We start from the raw sequence: 13707 nt of genomic DNA on the forward strand, positions 1-13707 counted from the left end.
ATCCACCTGTGCCCAGCAGTGCATCCACCTGTGCCCAGCAGTGCACCCACCTGTGCCCAGCAGTGTCACACAAGTGTGCCCAGAAATGCCACCTACCTGTGCCCAGAAGTGCCACCCACCTGTGCCCACCCACCTGTGCCCACCAGTGCCATCCACCTGTGCCCACCAGTGCCCATCAGTGCAGCCCAGCAGTGCTGCCAGTCAGTGGCACCAGTCAGTGCCCAGCGGTTGTGCCAGTCAGTGCCCAGCAGTGCCGCCAGTCATTGCCCAGCAGTGATGCCAGTCAGTGCCACCTATCAAAGCTATCTACCAGTACCCATCATCAGTGTCGCCTATCAGTGCCGCCTATCCGTGACACCTCATTAGTGCCGCCTATCAGTGCCGCCTATCCGTGCCACCTCATTAGTGCTGCCTATCAGTGCTGCCTATCAGTGCCCATCAGTGCCGCCTATCAGTGCCCATTAGTGCTGCCTCATCAACGCACATCAGTGAAGGAGAAAAATTACCTGTTTGAAAAATTTTATAATAGAAACAAAGAAACTTTTTTTTAAAAAATTTTTTGCAATTTTTTTGTTTATAGCGCAAAAAGAAAGCTCTATTTGTGAGAAAAAAATGATAAAAATTTCATATGGGTACAATCTTGCATGACCGCACAATTGTCAATCAAAGTGCGACAGCGCTGAAAGCTGAAAATTGGCCTGGTAAAGAAGGGGGTCTAAGTGCCCAGTAGGCGAGGGGTTAAAGTTTGATGTTTTTTAAAACATACTGCACCGTGATTGGTCACTTTTTTCTTTCGAGTGACGGTCCGATCATCTCTCAGTTTGGATACTAAATCACCTTTGGAGTGGATTTTCAGCTTTGCAGAACATCATCTGTTGGAGTTCATCCCTCATTTCTTCAGTGTTGCTGTCACCATATTGATTACTGCTCCCAGAGTAACTAGTAACAATCAGCATATTACTCTGGTGAGTTTTATTTAACCATTTTTGGTGGTGGATTCACTTGGTAATTATTTTGGACATTATTGATTATTTGAACTTTAGGACTTTTTCTTTTTTGCTGGATTTCACTTTCATTTAATATATTGTTTTTTGTTTTGTCAAATTTTTTGTTACACTTTTGTATGTATTTAAGCGCAACCTATATTTTTTTTGAAGTCTGGTAAATATGTCACATTTACCAGCCCCTTACTTTCCTGAATAAACGCAATGAGGGATTGGTACCAATCCCTCATTGTGTTCATTCAGAACTGAAGCCTAGTAAACCGTGTTTTTTTCTTTTCTTTTTTTGAGGGGGCCCGATCAGGTTGGCTGTATGGGGCCCCGTGGTTTCTAACAGCAGCCCTGGTTACAATGGTCACAAGATTGGCAGCTGGTCTTGCTGGCTGCCAACCTTTAGGGAGGACCAGGGGCGGACTGACAACTCATGGGGCCCCCGGGCAATAGGGGATTATGGGGCCCCTGTGTCCTTGCCCAAACTCAAAAAAGCCTATGAAAAGGGTACCAGGGGCATCTCATGGGGCCCCCTACTGATCCCGGGCCCTCGGGCAGTGCCCGAGTTTCCAAATGGTCAGTCCGCCCCTGGGCAGGACCAACAGCTGTCTTTGACAGCTCAACCTCAGTGCTGAGAACATCGGCCACCCAGCAATACATATGCGTGACGTGCGGCTAAACCCCACACTTTTGCCGCCCCACACGTGTTGAGCTGTCATAAAGGCGTTGAGGCATTTGGGCGCAAAGGCAGGCTATCAAGAGACATCCAGCACCTGTGTACAGGGACACCTTCACCGGAAGCAACAAAGATGTACAGTTTGGAGAAGCATTGATCCCTTTAATGGCGCAGAACGCACACTTGCCTTTCAGTCCTTCCATGTGGGTGGGGCTGGTCAGGTTCCTCGGCTGAACATACGTCGGTGTGAATGTCGGAACGACGAATGGAATGGCTCTGCCGTCTGTGGGCAGCTTGGAAAGCAGATAATCCTCCGTGCAGCCCACTTGCTGTTTCATTGACACAGATGACATGGGAGGGTGATCCACAATGTGCGAACCTCTCCTGGGGGCCTCTACGCATCCTGAGTCTGGCAAGGCAGGAGAAAGCAGGAAATATTACAAAAAAGAACTTGTACATATAAGTTACTGTTGGGTTTATAAAAAATACATACATTCATTTAAATATATTCCTCAATAGCCAGATATAAATATAAATTGGGGCAGCACAGTGGCTTAATGGTTAGCACTTCTGATTGGCAGTACTCGGGTCATTTGTTCGAATCCCAGCCATGGCACCAACTGCCTGGAGTTTACATGTTCTCCCTGTGCCTGCGTGGGTTTCCTCCGGTTACTCCAGTTTCCTCCCACACCCCAAAGACATGCTGGTAGGTGAATTGGCTCCTGTCTAAATTGTCACTAGTATGTGTATGTATGAATGTGAGTTAGGTACCTTAGATTGTACACCCCTTGAGGGTTAGGGACCTTAGATTGTACGCCCCTTGAGGGTTAGGGACCTTAGATTGTACACCCCTTGAGGGTTAGGGACCTTAGATTGTACGCCCCTTGAGGGTTAGGGACCTTAGATTGTACGCCCCTTGAGGGTCAGGGACCTTAGATTGTACACCCCTTGAGGGTTAGGGACCTTAGATTGTACGCCCCTTGAGGGTTAGGGACCTTAGATTGTACACCTCTTGAGGGTTAGGGACCTTAGATTGTACGCCCCTTGAGGGTTAGGGACCTTAGATTGTACGCCCCTTGAGGGTGAGGGACCTTAGATTGTACGCCCCTTGAGGGTTAGGGACCTTAGATTGTACGCCCCTTGAGGGTTAGGGACCTTGGATTGTACGCCCCTTGAGGGTTAGGGACCTTAGATTGTACACCCCTTGAGGGTTAGGGACCTTAGATTGTACGCCCCTTGAGGGTCAGGGACCTTAGATTGTACGCCCCTTGAGGGTTAGGGACCTTAGATTGTACGCCCCTTGAGGGTCAGGGACCTTAGATTGTACGCCCCTTGAGGGTTAGGGACCTTAGATTGTACGCCCCTTGAGGGTTAGGGACCTTAGATTGTACGCCCCTTGAGGGTCAGGGACCTTAGATTGTACGCCCCTTGAGGGTTAGGGACCTTAGATTGTACGCCCCTTGAGGGTTAGGGATCTTAGATTGTACGTCCCTTGAGGGTTAGGGACCTTAGATTGTACACCCCTTGAGGGTTAGGGACCTTAGATTGTACGCCCCTTGAGGGTTAGGGATCTTAGATTGTACGCCCCTTGAGGGTTAGGGACCTTAGATTGTACGCCCCTTGAGGGTGAGGGACCTTAGATTGTACGCCCCTTGAGGGTGAGGGACCTTAGATTGTACGCCCCTTGAGGGTTAGGGACCTTAGATTGTACACCCCTTGGGGAGGTTAGAGATTGATGTGAATGTACAATATATATGTAAAGCGCTGCATAAAATTGACAGCTCTATATAAGTACCTGGAATAAATAAATAAAATAAATTCACTTTGGGTGCTCCAGATGCCTTTGCAAACCCAGATATCACCTTGTAAAAGTAGCAGTGATATCATCACTGTGCTGTAGTACAGCCTTTCTCAACCAGGGTGCCTTGAGGTTTCTTCAGGGGTGACTTGGCAAAATATCTAAAACTGCCCAAAATTTGAACAAAAGCCGGCGGGTGGAACAAGCCTGCCTTTTAGGTATACAAAGTCACAGGTTTTCATTGCGCACCATTACGACCTTCTAGCCGCCGGCGTCCTGACAACCAATGACATCGTCGGTTGATAAGGAGGATGTCTGCTTCCTGCGCAGCATCCTAGTTTGACCCTCTCTTGCCCCTCTCTATCAGTGTTGGGGTCACATTAGCTCAGTGATGGAGAAGAGAAACATGGGAATACTAGTCAGGACCTGTGTGCAAAAGTGTATTTACATTGGAAGAATAAATCACCTCTAATGTTGGGTATCCTACATGTGGGGATGTCTCCAGGGGCAGACTGACCATCTGGAAACTCGGGCACTGCCCAAGGGCCCGGGGTCAGTAGGGGGCCCCATGAGATGCCCCTGGTACCTTTTTCATAGGCTTTTTTGAGTTTGGGCAAGGACACAGGGGCCCCATGATCCCCTATTGCCTGGGGGCCCCATGAGTTGTCAGTCCGCCCCTGGATGTCTCATTCCTGGGGATGTCCAGAGCTGTGAGCCCGGGTTCACATATATGCGGTGCGGTACATCGCATGTGATTCGCAGAGGGACCGCACCACATTCCTGTGCAAATCACATGTGATTTGTGTGCTGTGCGATCGGAGCCGTACGTCTTGTATGGCTCTAATCGCACCGCACCTACACCAAAAAGGTGCAGGACCCTTTTTTTGGTCCACACTAGAATCGCATCTGTATTCACACCCATGCGATCCGATTCTACACATCGCATTGCGTTTTGCGGACCGATTTTGGGGTGTTGTTAACTTAACACACACCCGCAGCGGTTCACATGAACGAGGTGCGATTCTGATGCGGTGCGGAATTCGAACAGAAAATGCTGCAGATTCTGCACCGCATCAACCCGGGCTAAAGGGTTAAATTTCAGCAGGAAGACCGATGACAGCAGCAGATCATAGTGGAGGAGGATGGATGAGACACGGCTAGGCGGTGCAGCGAGGTGATAATATGTGTGTACTCCATGTACTCCTTTAGTAAATAGCTGTGCAAACCTGGACTCTCCCAGTAAGACACATTTGTACAGCGAGAGGCAACGTCACCGGTGTCACCGGTACAATGTCACTAATGACATTACAATACGTCCTCAGCTGGCAGAGGGACAGGGCTGGATTTCCTGCACAGAATTATGTATCGCTGATGTTGATTAACCAATAGAACACCAGAGGATTCTGCCCAAAATTGGTGAGATAGAAAAAGGGGACTTTTTTTTTTTTAGAGCCAAATTGTTTTACTTTTTTTTTTTTTTTTCATTTTTAGACAAAAGACATGTCCTCATCTCACTCGGCGTTCTCCTACCATCAGTGCCTGATGTCTGATAGCAGACAGACCATAAATAGTTCTTTCACAAAAGACACATTTCCATATATGTGATCTCTATTACGTGCCAAAAGATTGGAGTCAAACTCCGGCCAGAACTTTGATTGTAACTTTTGAACTGAGCTGGGAGGAGGTCAGATTCCTGACCGTTTTCAGGGTAAATCACAAGATATGCAGATGTCACAGACAATGTCATATATAGGCAGGGAAGACCATACATGAGATGGGCCAATATGTCTCTCGACGGAGGATGAAGTCAAAGGAAATGAGGAATGAGATCCTGGTTGAGGACTGGGATGGCGTGTAATGTGTCCTGCGTGTAATGTGTCCTGCGTGTAATGTGTCCTGCGTGTAATGTGTCCTGTGTGTAATGTGTCCTGTGTGTAATGTGTCCTGCGTGTAATGTGTCCTGCGTGTAATGTGTCCTGTGTGTAATGTGTCCTGCGTGTAATGTGTCCTGCGTGTAATGTGTCCTGCGTGTAATGTGTCCTGCATGTAATGTGTCCTGCGTGTAATGTGTCCTATGTGTAATGTGTCCTGTGTGTAATGTGTCCTGCGTGTAATGTCTCCTGCGTGTAATGTGTCCTGTGTGTAATGTGTCCTGCGTGTAATGTGTCCTGCGTGTAATGTGTCCTGTGTGTAATGTGTCCTGTGTGTAATGTGTCCTGTGTGTAATGTGTCCTGCATGTAATGTGTCCTGTGTGTAATGTGTCCTGCGTGTAATGTCTCCTCTGTGTAATGTGTCCTGCGTGTAATGTGTCCTGCGTGTATGTCTCCTCTGTGTAATGTGTCCTGCGTGTAATGTGTCCTGTGTGTAATGTGTCCTGTGTGTAATGTGTCCTGCATGTAATGTGTCCTGTGTGTAATGTGTCCTGCGTGTAATGTCTCCTCTGTGTAATGTGTCCTGCGTGTAATGTGTCCTGCGTGTATGTCTCCTCTGTGTAATGTGTCCTGCGTGTAATGTGTCCTGCGTGTAATGTCTCCTCTGTGTAATGTGTCCTGCGTGTAATGTGTCCTGCGTGTAATGTGTCCTGTGTGTAATGTGTCCTGCGTGTGTCCTGCGTGTAATGTGTCCTGCGTGTAATGTGTCCTGCGTGTAATGTGTCCTGCGTGTAATGTGTCCTGCGTTGTAACCTGGCGGGCTACAGGAAGCTTTACTGGGATTATTATTGAGGGGGGAGAACCAGGGGCAGACTGACAATTTATGGGGCCCCCGGGCAATAAGGGATCATGGGGCCCCTGTGTCCTCACCCACACTCAAACCACACCCAAAAAAGCCTATGAAATATACTAGGGGCATCTCATGGGGCCCCCTACTTACCCAGGGCCCTCAGGCAGTGCCCGAGTGCCCAAATGGTCAGTCCGTTCCTGGGGATAAGGGATAGATAGAGTATGAGACAGGAAAGAGAGAGAGAAGAGGAAAATGCTTAATAATGGCAGCAATGCCAAGCTGTGGGTTCTAAAGCGAGCAAAATCCTCTCTTGTATTAGGAGAGGTATAGACTCCTCCCCCCCCCCCGGTACAAATCATCTGGAATATGCAGTTCAGTTTTGGGCACCAATCACAAAAAGAACATTGGGGAACTGGAGAAAGTACAGAGAAGGGCAACCAAACTGATACGAAGCATGGAGGAGATACGAGGAAAGATTAGAGGAATTGAATGTATTCTCTTCTGAGAAGAGGAGATTAAGGGGGGATATGATCTCCATGTATAATACATAAGGGGGGATATGATCACCATGTATAATACATAAGGGGGATATGATCACCGTGTATAATACATAAGGGGGGATATGATCTCCATGTATAATACATAAGGGGGGATATGATCTCCATGTATAATACATAAGGGGGGATATGATCTTCATGTATAATACATAAGGGGGATATGATCTCCATGTATAATACATAAGGGAGGATATGATCTCCATGTATAATACATAAGGGGGGATATGATCTCCATGTATAATACATAAGGGGAGATATGATCTCCATGTATAATACATAAGGGGGGGATATGATCTCCATGTATAATACATAAGGGGGGATATGATCTCCATGTATAATACATAAGGGGAGATATGATCTCCATGTATAATACATAAGGGGGATATGATCTCCATGTATAATACATAAGGGGGGATATGATCTCCATGTATAATACATAAGGGGGGGGATATGATCACCATGTATAATACATAAGGGGGGGATATGATCTCCATGTATAATACATAAGGGGGATATGATCTCCATGTATAATACATAAGGGGGATATCATCACCATGTATAATACATAAGGGGGATATGATCTCCATGTATAATACATAAGGGGGGATATGATCTCCATGTATATTACATAAGGGGGGATATGATCTCCATGTATAATACATAAGGGGGATATGATCTCCATGTATAATACATAAGGGGGGATATGATCTCCATGTATAATACATAAGGGGGGATATGATCTCCATGTATAATACATAAGGGGGGGATATGATCTCCATGTATAATACATAAGGGGGGGATATGATCTCCATGTATAATACATAAGGGGGGATATGATCTCCATGTATAATACATAAGGGGGATATGATCTCCATGTATAATACATAAGGGGGGATATGATCTCCATGTATAATACATAAGGGGGGGATATGATCTCCATGTATAATACATAAGGGGGGGATATGATCTCCATGTATAATACATAAGGGGGGATATGATCTCCATGTATAATACATAAGGGGGGGATATGATCTCCATGTATAATACATAAGGGGGGATATGATCTCCATGTATAATACATCAGTGGTTCATATAGTGAACTCGGTGTAGTTATTCCCCCTGAGGTCATCACAGAGGACAAGGGGGCGCTCTTTACGTCTGGAGGAAAAGAAATGTAATCTCCAAACACGGAAAGGTTTCTTCACAGTAAGAGCTGTGAGAATGTGGAATAGACTCCCTCCAGAGTTGGGTGTGGCCAGCTCAGTGGATTGCTGTAGGAAAGTCCTGGATTGTTTCTTGGATACACAGAATATAACTGGATATAACATTTATAGGTGACGTTGATCCAGGGAATATCCGATTGCCTCTCGGGGGATCAGGAAGGAATTTTTTCCCTGCAGGAGCAAATTGGATTGTGCTTTGCTGGGTTTTTTTGCCTTCCTCTGGATCAATTGCGGATATAGGATTATAACTTTTTTTTTAATGATTGAACTGGATGGACCTTTGTCTTTTTTTAGCCAGGGGGTACAGTGGACATGTAGACAGGATTGAGGGCAGGGCAGCACCTTGGCATGTAAGGGAGGGGCTTTGCAATTAGCTGGGCGTTGGCACCAACAGCACAAGTCCCTGCCCCACTCATCTCCTTGCTAGAACAGTGGCCCTCCTGCTGAGGCTGCACCCTCACCCATATTGTGCCCCTCTCCACACCAGAGGCCTCTACACAACATTCCTGGACGTTGACCTTTATATCTCTGAAGGAAGGAATGTCCATACATAGAGTTACTGCACTTTACTGATGGTATTTGGGAAATGGCACAACAGTAACATCACATAGATCTATATCCGGGGTCACTTGACAGTACACAGTCAATCACATTTAGTGGACGGTCTGCAGTAGTCACATGTGAAAGTATCTATAAGGAAGTGCAGCGCTATTGAGCAATGGTAAGTTAAAGGTGAAAATACACATAAATTAGTAATAATAAGTTACTAATGTAAATAATGGATAGTCCCGTGAATAAACATAAATAATAGAGGTGACTCTGTTATTCGTGAGGAGGTGGTGTTGAAATGCGCACTCACCGGACGCGCATATTAAATGCGCATTGAGTGTAAGATCCTGCTGTCAGGTGGTGAGCGATTCCTCCTCTCTCGGGTCCTAAATGGGTTGTTCTACTCCACTGGGGGTCCCTTTAGGTACCGTCCTTACTGGTGGCCTGAGTAATAAATGGCAATCCGTTCCTGGAGTGGGTCTGCGATGAGTCTGCGATGGGTCTGCGGACTAGAGCACTCCCCCAGGGGGCAGTAAGAACACTCCCATAGTGTAGTAGGTTTTAACCTCAAATTTATTAAAAATAATAGTGATACAATAACGTTGCGGACAATAGTCTGTTAATAACTGACGCGTATCAGGAGGAGCCACACCACGCCGTGACGTCACACCCGCCGGAGCAACGTGGAGCTCCGGCGGACGCTATTACTTACCAGCTGGTCAGTTATTAACAGACTATTGTCTGCAACGTTATTGTATCACTATTATTTTTAATAAATTTGAGGTTAAAACCTACTACACTATGGGAGTGTTCTTACTGCCCCCTGGGGGAGTGCTCTAGTCCGCAGACCCATCGCAGACTCATCGCAGACCCACTCCAGGAACGGATTGCCATTTATTACTCAGGCCACCAGTAAGGACGGTACCTAAAGGGACCCCCAGTGGAGTAGAACAACCCATTTAGGACCCGAGAGAGGAGGAATCGCTCACCACCTGACAGCAGGATCTTACACTCAATGCGCATTTAATATGCGCGTCCGGTGAGTGCGCATTTCAACACCACCTCCTCACGAATAACAGAGTCACCTCTATTATTTATGTTTATTCACGGGACTATCCATTATTTACATTAGTAACTTATTATTCCTAATTTATGTGTATTTTCACCTTTAACTTACCATTGCTCAATAGCGCTGCACTTCCTTATATTTCTATTGTCTATTTCATAGGTCCTTGGTACCTATTTTGTGCATAGCAGCTTGTTGGGTTTTTTCACTAAGGCGCTCTTTACCATTTTATGTACATTGACATGTGAAAGTATCGTGCATCACTTTAAAGCAGCTATCTTCCCTCTGACAGTCTCTCCCTCCACCCAGGGTCATTAACCGGGGCGGACTGACCATTCGAGCACTCGGGCACTGCCCGAGGGCCCGGGGTCAGTAGGGGGCCCCGTGAGATGCTCCTGGTACCTTTCATTGGCTTTTTCATAGGCTTTTTTGGGTGTGGGCGAGGACACAGGGGCCCCATGATCCCCTATTGCCCGGGGGCCCCATGAGTTGTCAGTCCGCAGCGGTAGGAACACCTATCCCAGGATTTTCCAGAGGGACAACCTCACTCAGGGAACTCTAGGCCTGACTTGTGCAGACTTTTGGGAAAAAAGTAAGCCAATCACACAACCAAGAAATTATATTTGGGGGGGGGGGGGTTCTGTGTACAGAATTCCTCCAGGTTGCCCTTTGCATTTCGCAGAATATTACAGAGTTGCAGATTGAAAAGGAAAAGTAATTTTTAATAATGTTCAATGTTGTGTGGGCAGGACAGTGGTTAAGTGGTTAGCACGTCTGCCTGGCAGTACTTGGGTCACTGGTTTGAATCCCAACCATGGCACCACCTGCCTGGAGTTTGCATGTTCTCTCTGTGCCTGTGTGGGTTTCCTCCCTCACTCCAAAGACATGCCAGTGAACTGGCTCCTATCTAAATTGTCCCTAGTACAGTCAGGTCCATAAATATTGGGACAATTCTAACATTTTTGGCTCTATAAACCACCACAATGGATTTGAAATGAAATGAACAAGATGTGCTTTAACTGCAGACTGTCAGCTTTAATTTGAGGGTATTTACATCCAAATCAGGTGAACGGAGTAGGAATTACAACAGTTTGCATATGTGCCTCCCACTTGTTAAGGGACCAAAAGTAATGGGACAGAATAATAATCATAAATCAAACTTTCACTGGAACGCATAGACATCCCCAGACGCTGGGTGTCATCCCTGGTGATGCTCTGCCAGGCCTCTACTGCAACTGTCTTCAGTTCCTGCTTGTTCTTGGGGCATTTTCCCTTCAGTTTTGTCTTCAGCAAGTGAAATGCTCAATCGGATTCAGGTCAGGTGATGGACTCGGCCATTGCAGAACATTCCACTTCTTTGGTTGCTTTTGCAGTCTGCTTTGGGTCATTGTCCATCTGCACTGTGAAGCGTCCAATGAGTTGTGAAGCATTTGGCTGAATATGAGCCGATAATATTCCCGAAACACTTCACAATTCATCCGGCTGCTTCTGTCAGCAGTCACATCATCAATAAATACAAGAGAACCGGTTCCATTGGCAGCCATACATGCCCACGCCATGACACTACCACCACCATGCTTCACTGATGAGGTGGTATGCTTAGGATCATGAGCAGTTCCTTCTCCATCCTCTTCTCTTCCCATCACTCTGGTACAAGTTGATGTCGGTCTCATCTCTCCATAGGATGTTGTTCCAGAACTGTGAAGGCTTTTTTAGATGTCGTTTGGCAAACTCTAATCTGGCCTTCCTGTTTTTGAGGCTCACCAATGGTTTCCATCTTGTGGTGAACCCTCTGTATTCACTCTGGTGAAGTCTTCTCTTGATTGGTGACTTTGACACACATCCACCTACCTCCTGGAGAGTGTTCTTGATCCGGCCAACTGTTGTGAAGGGTGTTTTCTTCACCAGGGAAAGAATTCTTCGGTCATCCACCACAGTTGTTTTCCGTGGTCTTCCGGGTCTTTTGGTGTTGCTGAGCTCACCGGTGCGTTCCTTCTTTTTAAGAATGTTCCAAACAGTTGTTTTGGCCACGCCTAATGTTTTTGCTATCTCTCTGATGGGTTTGTTTTGTTTTTTCAGCCTAATGATGGCTTCGCTGATAGTGACAGCTCTTCGGATCTCATCTTGAGAGTTGACAGCAACAGATTCCAAATGCAAATAGCACACTTGAAATGAACTCTGGACCTTTTATCTGCTCATTGTAATTGGGATAATGAGGGAATAACACACGCCTGGCCATGGAACAGCTGAGTAGCCAATTGTCCCATTACTTTTGGTCCCTTAACAAGTGGGAGGCACATATGCAAACTGTTGTAATTCCTACACCGTTCACCTGATTTGGATGTAAATACCATCAAATTAAAGCTGACAGTCTGCAGTTAAAGCACATCTTGTTCGTTTCATTTCAAAATCCATTGCGGTGGTGTATAGAGCCAAAAATGTTAGAATTGTGTCCATGTCCCAATATTTATGGACCTGACTGTATGTGTATGTATGAATGCGAGTTAGGGACCTTAGATTGTACGCCCCTTGAGGGTTAGGGACCTTAGATTGTACGCCCCTTGAGGGTTAGGGACCTTAGATTGTACGCCCCTTGAGGGTCGGGGACCTTAGATTGTACGCCCCTTGAGGGTTAGGGATCTTAGATTGTACGCCCCTTGAGGGTTAGGGACCTTAGATTGTACGCCCCTTGAGGGTTAGGGACCTTAGATTGTACGCCCCTTGAGGGTTAGGGACCTTAGATTGTACGCCCCTTGAGGGTTAGGGACCTTAGATTGTACGCCCCTTGAGGGTTAGGGACTGATGTGAATGTACAATATATGCCGTATGTAAAGCTCTGCACAAATTGACAACATTATATAAGTACCTGTATTAAATAATAAATTGTAACTTTTGTCACAACTGTATAATATATATATATATGTGTGTGTGTATATATATATATTTTTTTTATTTTGCTATTTTTTCCCTGCAAAAGTGGACTTACCCTTTAAACATTACAACAAATTTGATTGTAACGTGTATAGCCAGCGTAACTCTGAAATAATAATAGTCCTATAGCAATCATTTGTGATGATCCGTCACACTCACCTTTCTTCTGTTCGCTTTGAAAACACCCTTTGCAGCAACTTTTTATAAATTCTGCCGCCATCCTAGGCGTAGCCGGCTGTCCTCCACAGATCAGAGGCCGGATGCCCCGTAAATCAGTCCTAATAAACAGAGGGAGACACTTTTACAGCATTAGGCAGTTTAGACAATAACAAAAAAGATCACATTTTGGCACTTCTACAAGGGGCAGTACAAAGAGGCGGGGCTATGCAAATGAGCCCCAGGACTGTATCACATTTGGCCACTTGGTATAAGTGATAAGGAAACAAAAAATAGGGATAGAAGAATGAAGCTATGAATCATGAAAATACAAATACCTGTCTTATCGCAGAGGGATTGCAACAGGATGGAAGATTTCGAGATTGCTACATAGGACAGGAATCACATGTACAGAAAGGAAAGGGGCTTCCCATAGGATGGATAGAGAGGATGAATTTCCCCAGCGGTAAAATAAACAGCAATAAAACGTGAGTGCGGGATTACAACTTCCTCCATCCAAAACCAACAAAAAAAAATACAGTTTAAAGTGACACTAAGGCTGTTTATGATCCTGCAACACGTACCGGGGAACACTGCGCACCCGCACTGCTTTGCATTGTAACCAGTGGTGTATTTAGGTTTTGTGCTGCCCTATGCAGCACAAAAATTGAGTGCCCCCCCCCCAATGGGAGAGCGAGAGAGCTCAATGAGTGTGTGTGTGTGTATATATATGATTCTCTCTCTCTCTCTCTCTCTCTCTCTCTCTCTCCCCCCGCTCCCCCCTCTCTCTCTCCCCCCCCCGCTCCCCCCTCTCTCCCTCCCCCCCTCTCTCTTCCCTCTCTTTCTCTCTCCCACCTCTCTCTCTTTCCTCTCTCAGATCATATGGGATTGTATACACACACACAGTATGTAACAGAGCCAACCCAAACTGCGCTTGAGTACTTCCGTTTAGACTACCGCTTCCCCATCCAAACACCGACAACAGACACCACAGCCAACCATACAAGACTAGACAACACCAGTCTGTCTGACATGGA

The 13707-nt window shown here is 46.1% G+C and overlaps 1 protein-coding gene across 1 annotated transcript in view; it reads right to left on the reverse strand.

Moving 5' to 3' along the window:
• Positions 1-12790, reverse strand: part of TC2N (tandem C2 domains, nuclear) — a 78243-nt gene extending 65453 nt beyond the window's left edge. Inside the window, exons 1-2 of the mRNA XM_089663828.1 lie at positions 12674-12790; positions 1856-2077 (exon numbers count right to left, since the gene is read on the reverse strand). Of these exons, the coding sequence (XP_089519954.1) occupies positions 1856-2077; positions 12674-12734 (283 nt within the window). The 5' untranslated portion in view covers positions 12735-12790. The remainder of the gene's footprint in view (positions 1-1855; positions 2078-12673) is intronic.
• Between the last annotated feature and the right edge of the window lie 917 nt (positions 12791-13707).

Source organism: Staurois parvus, unplaced genomic scaffold (genome assembly GCF_062004578.1).
Source record: "Staurois parvus isolate SC_StPar_1 unplaced genomic scaffold, SC_StPar_1.0 ptg001780l, whole genome shotgun sequence".
In the NCBI taxonomy this organism is placed as follows: domain Eukaryota; kingdom Metazoa; phylum Chordata; class Amphibia; order Anura; family Ranidae; genus Staurois; species Staurois parvus.